At 35.6% G+C, this 10,309-nt stretch overlaps 1 protein-coding gene across 1 annotated transcript; it reads left to right on the top strand.

Annotated features, from left to right (window-relative positions):
• Window positions 1-7,972: 7,972 nt before the first annotated feature.
• Window positions 7,973-8,880, top strand: LOC121767791 (bZIP transcription factor 44-like). The gene has a single exon (XM_042164118.1). The coding sequence runs from the start codon at window positions 8,251-8,253 to the stop codon at window positions 8,716-8,718; it is 468 nt and encodes a 155-aa protein (XP_042020052.1). The 5' UTR covers window positions 7,973-8,250; the 3' UTR covers window positions 8,719-8,880.
• The last annotated feature ends 1,429 nt before the right edge of the window (window positions 8,881-10,309 follow it).

Raw genomic sequence — 10,309 nt, 5'->3', positions numbered from 1 at the left:
TTTTTACTTGGTTGTTTGGAGAAGATGAAGTAGAAGTTAGTTAAAAAATCAGATCTGCTTTTTGCTTTTGCTTTTTGTTTTTCACAGCTTTTCTGCCAGCTCCGGCTAGTTTAGGAAAAATGGTCCCCACTTGCTTTTGCATCTTTGTCTGCCTATTTTGGGAATTTTTCAGCATGTTCCTTCGGCTACAGGTGTTCTAGTTAGTTTAACTCCAGTTTACAAGTTGTCTTGAGTTTGATTGTCATGCAAGTGTCCGTACTTTTCCCATCCGCTAGGTACAATAGATAGAGTCCAGTTTAACTCCGCCAGTTCAAGTATATTAGAGTCTTCACCCATTTAATGAATGCGTGGCAGCAGCCGACCCCTTTTCCGATTGTGTCGTAGAAATAATCTCGAGTAGGTACATAGTCTATGTAGTTCGACCCCGCTCTTGCCTCTTATACTTAGTAATATTTGTTGCATTAGTGGGAAAATTATAAATCTTGTTGAAAGGATGAACATGTGCATGCGACACACGTGCAAAAATCCTCTCTTCAATTATGTAGCAAGTTATATTAAAGCATCACAGAATGTGTCACTCAAATGTGAAGCATTATCCAATAACTTAAGGAAGAAACGAAGTAAAAACAAAACGGATATTAAATAGCAAAACGGAATTGTATAACCAAAGTAGTTACTAACACATCCAAAAAAGTCTTATAGTTTAACTACTTATAGACAAATAGCAAAAACTACAAATTAAAGTACAAAACATAAAGAAAAAGCAAACAAAACCCAAGGATGAATTTTTATGCAATCTTTAGTCTTCTCTTGCCTTGCTCCAATCTCCAAGAATGGTGATGGAATGATGAATTGTTGTGAAATCTTTAGTCTTCTCTTGCCTTGCTCCAATCTCCAAAAATGGTGATGGAATGATGGATGGAGGAATTAGGGTTAGAGAATGGAGGGGGTAGCCATGAAGGCTCCCCTTTTGGGGGCTATGAATTGGTGAATATTATGAATTAGATTATGGGGAATATATAGGCTTGAAAAGTATTTAAATTTGGTAAGGAAATATTTGGCTTTACAAGATAATGTCCTCTTTACTTTTTTGAATTTCCGCCTAAAATTCTGCACTTGACAGCTTTGTCAGACTTTGGTAGAATGGCCATAACTTTCTCCCTAGAACTCCGATTGAGATGATTAAGGTACCCAACGCGAAGGTATTTCAAAGATGAAGAGAATGACATATAGAACGCCCTGATTGGACTTCAAGATCGCCGGAAAATTAAGTTTGAACTGAGGCTGTCGTGCGCGACCGGGCCCAGCGGGCGCTGGAGAGAGTCAGAACGTTCTGGAGTGGTTTTCAGCGACCGCTGGGTTGCCTTCTGCTCCAGCTTCCGAACTTTGACGTTTTTATGCTCTTTTTTAGCTCTATTTTGCACATTTCTCACAAAACACGTCAAAATACCAAAATGAATAAAAATATGCAAATAATGGACATGTAATGCAACTTTGACACTCAAAATAGACCAAATAATGCCTTAAAATAGTGCAAAATCCAAGCGTATCAACTCCCCCAAACTTAAATATTTGTTTGTCCCCAAACAAAACAAGAAAGAAACATAAAATAGATGCACGGATTGCATAAGGACTAGACGTCGTAATCCCTCCTCTACTTGATGTGATTAAGCATCAAAAGTCTAAAAGGTCTTTATTTTTTTTGTAATGTAGGCTCTTTGGTAGGTGATGAATATTTGGCTAAAAAGTGACTCAAAAATAAAAATATCCCAAGTAGAGTAAAAATGACTCTACTTTTCTAATAACCCAAGACACTCTTAACACTAATTTCTCCTTCAACTCACTTTCCAAACCTTTGATTTTTCTCTCTTTTCTTTTCTTTTCTTTTCTTTTCACAAACTTTCTTTCTTTTTCTTTTCTTTCACAACCTCTTTTCATAAGCATCCTTTCTAGATTAAACACACATTTTTGCATTTTTTCTATTTCATAACTTGCACTTTTCTATATTAGGCACACTACTTTTTATAACTTTCCTCCTTATCTCTCCAATTCCTTAACAAATAAATATAAAAACTATACTAACCCAAGGAATTGTCCTCATTTATTTGGCTTCCAAAGAATAGGCTTAAAGGCTCAAAATTGGCTCCAAATGAAAATTTTTGAGAGGGTTGAAAATTTGGAAATAAAAGTAGCTAAGAAAAGATGGTCTAACGTCCTCCTTCATCAACTTAAACACTATGTAAACTTAGGCAGACTAGGAGCAAGTTTTAGAAACATATACATGCATGCAGATGAATCACACAAGAAAGAATTTAGGCTCAAATCTCACAAGGTATAAGAATGATTCAAGGCGAACAAGCAATTCACTAATTATGCACCTTTTTACCAAACCATCACATTAAAACGTTAAACCATACTTAAACATAGATGGAAAGAATTAAATATCATAGGCAACTCAGTCTAATGTGTCTCTACACACGCGTGTTTCTAAAATTCTCCATGTAATGCTCATGACACAATTCACCTCGGGTTTTTAAAACAAAAACTAAAAACTTAAACTAAAAACCTAAACTAAAAACCTAAACCCACGGTCCACCACTTTATTCCCCAAACTTATTTATAATAAAGTGTAAAATAAGTTTGTAGAGTCGGTAGGGACGTGAGTAAACTACTAAAACAGAAAACATACCTTGAAATTTTCACGTTGAGACTGAACGGGGTAAAAATTTTAAAAATTTGAAAAAAAATGCGGCTGGAAAACTGTAAACGGATAGCGGTCGCTGGTTGCAATCCAGTGGTAGCTGGCGACGAGCCAGAACGTTTCCAGTGAGTGCCCAGCGGGCTGCTGCGTGCACCACAGCGGTCGCTGGGAAGAGTCCAGAACCTGCGAAAAATTTCAATCAAAACAAAAACACAAGAAGTACTTAAAAATCTGGAAATAAATAGTTGGGTTGCCTTCCAACAAGCGCTTATTTTTCGTCTTTAGCTTAACGTTCTTTGAAGTTCATGACTTATCCCCCATCGTTGGGATTCCGTTAGGATGCCTTTGTACCTACAATTTCACAATGTGAGCATAGAATAAAGAAAACTATAGTAGGATACAACACAATATTTGGCAATCCCCCAAACTCGAATCAAATCAAGGTGTAAAAAAATAATCATATGCAAGACCAATTAATCTACCTTGATTCAAAAATCGTCACCCCATCATGATCTCTATCCCCCCAATAATTTGCAAGAATTTTCAACAATAGACCATGACCATGCAAAACAATTTAACCAAAAAAATATACACAAGTCATGCAAGATAAAATAGTCTCACAATGCTATGAACATGAACTATGCGTATCAATAATCAAGTCAACGGGGTATTCAAGTTTCATTCACAAAAAGAAGATAATTCAAGCACACCCAACAAAGATACACAACAATGATTAATTCCATCAAATCCAACTCAACAATTTATACAAGTATATCATCCCCCATCAAACTCCAATTCAAACTACCAAAATTTATACCAACAATGCTTAGAAATTACAAGTAGAACGTACCTTGCATTGGTTGACAGTCGAGCACAAGAACAATTTGATAGAATCCAAAAAATTTGAGTAGGTGAGCAAATTTGAAGTGCGGGTGTGTGATTAATGTGGAGAAATAGAATTTAAAGAGAGAAGGGAAGTGGATGCTAGGGTTAGAAAGAAAAAGAATGAAAGAAGGAAAAGAGGAAACATACTTTAAATAAAAAGTCGCGTCTATCTTGCCACAGTGGTCCCTGATTGTAATCCAGCGGATCGCTGAGGATGGTTTGTCCTCTATGTTCTTCTTTCGGCTGGCCGCTGAAAACAACTCAGCGGACCGCTGACCCTGCTCCAGTATTTTTATTTATTTATTTTTTTAAACGAAATAAACTGAACATAAAATTTTTTTTATAACAAAAATTTAAAAATAAAAACTAAAGAAAACCAAAAAAATAAAAGCAAAATCGGTACACCTCCATTGTTGTGATCCTCGTTCTCCTCAAGTACCTCGAAAATAAAAGAAAAATAAAATTAAATAATATTACACTCTAAATTAGTATTATCAACCTTTCTACAATATTACCTTAAAGCAAGAATAGTCCCCGGTAACGGCGCCAAAAACTTGATACACTTTTTATTAGCACTAAAAATACCTACAAATATACAGGGTAGATCTAGTATAGCTAAAGGTCAGTACCAGGATAACACGAGGAATATAATTACAACTGGCTATCATGTACTAAGCGTCGTATACTATCTAGAGAAACAAGAGTTTTGGGTTTAAATAAATAAAACAAATAAATAAAGCAAGTAAATTATGTAATATGGGAATTCCAAGAATAGCGGTTTCACAATTATGGTTATACAAATTCCAAGCACAACACCCTATCACAGTTCACTTCAGTAGGACGAGTCGCCTAAGTTTTACCCATACGGTACAAACGTACATTACTAACACTAGGAGCGTCAATCCTAGATTCGTAACTCCTTAAAGCTCCTAAGACCCTTGAAAAGTCCTCACTCTCAATTAACAGTGTCGTTTTAAGGGAAGTTAATTGTAGTGTCTAGTAAGTGGACCTAACTCGTCAACCTCCTCTCATGATTATGTAGCAAGTTATATTAAATCATCACAGAATGTATCACTCAAACGTGAAGCATTATCCAACAACTTAGGGAAGAAACGAAGTAAAAACAAAATGGATATTAAATATCAAAACGGAATTGTATAACCAAAGTAGTTACTAACACATCCAAAGAAGTCTTATAGTTTAGCTACTTATAGACAAATAACAAAAACTACAAATTAAAGTATAAAACATAAAGAAAAAGTAAACAAAACTCAAGGATGAATTATTGTGCAATCTTTAGTCTTCTCTTGCCTTGCTCCAATCTCCAAGAATGGTGATGGAATTATGGATGGAGGAATTAGGGTTGGAGAATGGAGGGGGGGCTATGAATTGGTGAATATTATGGATTAGGTTATGGGTATATATAGGCTTGAAAAAGATTTAAATTTGGTAAAATGTTTCCTCCAAGCAATAATAAATATGGTATTTTCGTGCTCCATGGGTTAAGGAAAAGATTTGGCTTCACAAGGTAATGTCTTCTTTCCTTCTTTGAATTTCCGCCTAAAATTCTGCATTTGACAGCTTTGCGCGACTTTGGTAGAATGAACATAACTTTCCCCACTGAATTCCGATTGAAATGATCCAGGTACCAACGTGGAGCTCTTTTGAAGATGAAGAGAATGACATGTAGAACAACCTGATCGGACTTCAGGATGGCCGGAAAATTGAGTTTGAACAGAGGTTGTCGTGCGCCACTGGCCCAGCGGGCGCTGGAGAGAGTCTGAACATTCTGGAGTGGTTTTTAGCGACCGCTGGCGCACAGTCCGCTAGGTTGCCTTCTGCTCCAGCTTCCGAACTTTGACGTTTTTATGCCCTTTTTAGCTCTATTTTTGACATTTCTCACAAAATACGTCAAAATACCAAAATAGATAATATATGTAAATAATGGACATGCAATACAACTTTGACACTCAAAATGGACCAAATAATAGTCTTAAAATAGTGCAAAATCCGAGTGTATCACAGTCCAAGAGGCCTGTGAAGTTTGGAGACTTTGTGTCTCATTAGCCATAGTGTTTTTATTATTTTGATGAACTTTTATATTTTAGACTTATTTATTTTATAATTTGAGTTGAGCGTAATTATAAGCTCCGTGCCGGATTTTCTTGTTGGTTCTTTCCCGGTATGATCGAGTCGAACCAAACCTAGGGTCCTTAAATATATAAATAGGGATTATGTGTGTTGATACTCTCAATCAATATATCAGATATTTCCTAATTTTCTTGCACTTACTTTTCCGTCAAGTCTCTTCTCCACGGCCAAACCCTAGTTGGAGTGGGAATCTCGGTTGCTCGACGGGGATTTATCTCCGCAAACAGACCTTTATCCGATGAACCTCTCACCCTTGTTATCGTTGCGGTTTTATTCGTAATAGAATTATATAAAATATACTTGTAGTATCTTTTATCATTCTCTACGGTTTCAACCTTTTGGAGAAAATCGATTTCTCTCATCTTCTAAAGAAAATTTACTTTTCTCTATTCAATTTTCCCTCTTTTCTCCAATAGACAGTAATTCATAATTAATGGCGTACCTATTATCTTGTGCTTTCATTGATTTACTCTTCTCCTACCATATCTGCCATGTTGTCAAAGTTTTTATGAATATTTTAAAGAGATTTTTTTTGTTATTGTGATAAAATTGAGAGGAGTGGAAGTGGAAAGTTTAAAAAAATAAATATAATACGCATTTCCATATATTTGACATTAAGGTAATAAAGTTGGGAAAATGAAAAAGATAATTTTGTTTTTGTGATTAATGGGAGAAGTGAAAAGATTTCGGAAGCAAAGGAAGTGAGAGCGGTTGGAAGGAATATAAATATTATTCCTTCCGTTCCTAAATAATATACACTTTGAGTTCGACATGAGTTTTAATGCAAAATTGGTAAAGTAAGAGAGATATAGAGAAAAAAAGTAAATAAAATATTGTTAGTGGAGAATGGGTCCCACCTCATTAGAGAAAAAAGAGTTTCAAAATTAGAAAGTGCATATTCTTATCGGACGGACTAAAAAGTAAAGAGTGCATATTCTTGTGGGACGGAGAGAGTATTATCAAGCCACTTTTATTTAGGGGTGGCAAATCGTGCGTGTTGTGTCGTTATCGTGTCGACAAGAACACGACACGACAAGATAACAACAAACACGAACACGACCTGTTAAGAAAACTCTAAACACGAACACGAACCTGAACACGGACACGACCCGCTACCCTCAGACACGAACACGACACGAACCCATTAACGACACTAACCACTTCGGGTCAACACGACACGATAACAACACATGGCACGACATAATAACGACACTATATTAATATTATTTCTTAACGTGTAACATGAACACGACACCATACTAATACTAAGTGCTCCATTAGACTAAATCTAATTTAAATTATAAAATAAATAAAATAATAATAATATTATAATATTATTATTTCTTAACGTGTAACACGATCACGACACGAAATTTTCGTGTCGTTATCGTGTCGACACGATAAGGACACGAACCCAATAAGCTTTTAAACATACCTATTAATTTCGTGCGAGTTCGTATTGTGTTATCGTGTCGTGCCAAAAATTGTCAGCCCTATTTTTATTGATCTAAAATCTAGAAGCGGCATAGTTTTGTGGTAGATATAAATATTAGTATGATTGATGTGTCATTTGTGTTGCAATACACGTTTAGGATTGGATTATTATTTGTTGATCACCTTATTTTGTATTGAGAAGTGGGTTGCCTCGAAAACTTTTGTTTATTTTTCAGTCTCGCCTTTCCTCGTTTCACATTTATTTCTATTTCTTTTACATATCCAGTCCTATTATTGTTATACCCACCTCTACATTAATTACTATCAAAATTAAATATACAAACTCTTATCATATACTTCCTCATCCCATTCAGTGCGTCCATCTTTCCTTCTTTGTTTGTGTCACTCAAAATATCTATTTTCTTTCTATCTCTTTTCATTAAAATATTCAATCACCTTATTCTCTCTCCTTATCCCACCTAAATAAAAATGAGTTACTATAAGTTGCATGTTACATTTACCTTATCAATCATAACGTGACAGCCAGTTCAAGAATATAAGATGCCGTGCCCACGCTACTTTATTCTTTCAATCTTCATTTAAAAATACAATCAATGAACCGACATTCAAATAATTTAATCATAATGATTGCCACCATAAATCATTTCTTTATTCTCTTCACTCACTCTTCTCTTTGTATAAATCTCCCTCTTCACCGCCACCATAAGCCTCTCTCCCTCCCTCTCCTCTCCTCTCCTCTCCTCTAATTAAAACCCTAATTCTCCCCCCCCCCCCCCCCAACCCCCTCTCTCTTCTCTCTGAAACTGAATTTCGAGAATAATATTTTCATGTGGAAGCGTTGGATGATAGAATTGGAATCATCATGTCACCTTTAGTGAGTGAGATCCTCCTTTCCGGATTCACCATCAACTCCTTCCTACGACGTCGTTCTCACCTCGTCCAATCCTTCTCCGTCGTCTTCCTCTACTGGTTCTACGTTTTTTCATGAACACAAACCCTAAATCCCAAATTCTCATATACAAACCCTAATTTCACTTAAAACAAAATTCAATTCAACCATGGCTTCCCCAATCAGCGGCACCTCCTCCGGCTCGAACTCCGATCATCACAACAACAACCTGCAGTCGGAGATGAGGAAACGGAAGAGAATGCTGTCGAATCGAGAATCCGCGAGGCGATCGCGGATGAGGAAGCAGAAGCTTCTAGATGATCTGACGGCTCAGGCGAACCATCTAAGGGCTGAGAACAATCATATGCTCACAAACATCCATGTGGTGACGCATCTCTACTTGAATATGGAGTCGGAGAATTCGATTCTTCGGGCTCAGATGGCGGAGCTGAATCACAGGCTCCATGCCTTGAATGAGATCACCAGCTGCTTGAGCTCGAGCCAGGGATTGTTGCCGGCTGCTGCTGCTGGATTTGTTGAAGATGATGGAGGAGATTTTGATGATTTGTTGAATCCATGGAGTTTGATCCATGTTAATCACCCAATCATGGCTTCTGCTGATGCTTTCTTGTATTAGATGCTTTATGATGATGATTGATTTATGGGGTTTCATTTAATTTGCCATGTTTTGATTAATAATGTATGGTTAATAGTTGGATGGCTTAATGTGTGATGTAATCGAGTTGAACTTCATTAATCATTTCAAGCATTATTAATTGTATAATCATGTATATTATGTTCATTTTCATCACAAGTTTGTTGTTCCAGTTAAGTCTGTATATGGATATAATCAAATGCAAACTCTAAATATTGTACAAAGTATGATATGGTCTGTTAGAAAATGTCAACATATAACAAAGTAACAACAACAAAAATGCCAACGGTTGACGCTGTGTTGACAATGTGTTACATCAAAATCTTGAAATTTTACAATGTGTTGACACCGTGTTAAAAAGTTTGTACAATATATAAATTTGTATTTTATATTCGATGTATTACATAAAACACATCATAAATGTTTTTATTACTGAAATCAATGATGTTGTTCCGATTTACGCAATCAAAGGCAATTGAAAACAATCTAGAAAGTTTGAATTTTTTAAAAGATAATTAAACAAAGTTTGAACAATTTGGGAAGTTTGAGCTTTTAAAATAAACCAATTAACCAATCCGAACAAGACAGGGCTAGGCTCTTTGTCCACTCCAATAGTTCTCTAGTAAAATCGTATTCCTATTGAGAAATCACAATGTGTTCTTTATTATACATATGCAATCTCAACCAATATTAATTGCACATTTGTTTAAGAAAGTGACCTAACATTTGTTGGACTAATCTCTAAAATCACCATATTTTTAATAGTACTCATCTAGGGGCAGCATAGCTTTTGAACCTTCTAATATTGAGCGTGACTTCATCTTTTTCAATTATTGGCTTGCATGAATTGACAATTTTATTTATAAAACTAACAAAACCCAAAAATTCAATCATGCAATAATGCAATATATATACTCATTGATTATGGTTTTTGGCCGAATCTTTTCGTCTTTTTCAATAAATAATAAGTGCATTATATATCAGGGAATTTGTCTAAATATAGACATGATAATTTTGTAACTACACAAGATAAGCCTTTAACTTAATGTTGCATTGCTAAACTATTACTATACATCAAAATTATTTGGACTACTATGTACTTGCAAGAAATATATTTGCATTATGAATCATTTAAAATTATGGAATAGTAAACTATATGAAAGAAAGAAATGATGGGTTTTATCGGCAAGAACAAGTGTTAAAGAGAATATAGAAGAATAGGGTTTTGGAGAATGTTGAAGTAAACTGTTTATTGCTTCAAGAATGTGATGTACAAAAGGAACTTACTCAAACAAAACTCTACATTAGCTATTTATACATCAGTAAAGGATGAAGTGATCGAGCCTTTACTTCTTGAGTAGTTACAACAACTGAGCTCAATCAAGAACTCTCAACCGCCAACAACGGCTAGTAGCCGTTGGACTTAACCACCTTTCAAATCTTGCACTTCTTGATCTTGTGTGTTGCATCTCCACATTAATTCTTCATGCACACGTGCTGCTTCTTCAACCATCCATCTATAACAATCTCCACCTTGGATGATGAAGCAATACTTAAAACTCAAGCTGATGCA

This window comes from Salvia splendens, chromosome 15 (genome assembly GCF_004379255.2).
Source record: "Salvia splendens isolate huo1 chromosome 15, SspV2, whole genome shotgun sequence".
NCBI classification, from domain to species: Eukaryota; Viridiplantae; Streptophyta; class Magnoliopsida; order Lamiales; family Lamiaceae; genus Salvia; species Salvia splendens.
This window is presented reverse-complemented; position numbering and strand designations above follow the sequence as displayed.

Excerpts from the sequence above, each read along its gene's own strand:
- LOC121767791 (XM_042164118.1), top strand. The coding sequence starts at position 8,251 with ATGGCTTCCCCAATCAGCGGCACCTCCTCCGGCTCGAACTCCGATCAT.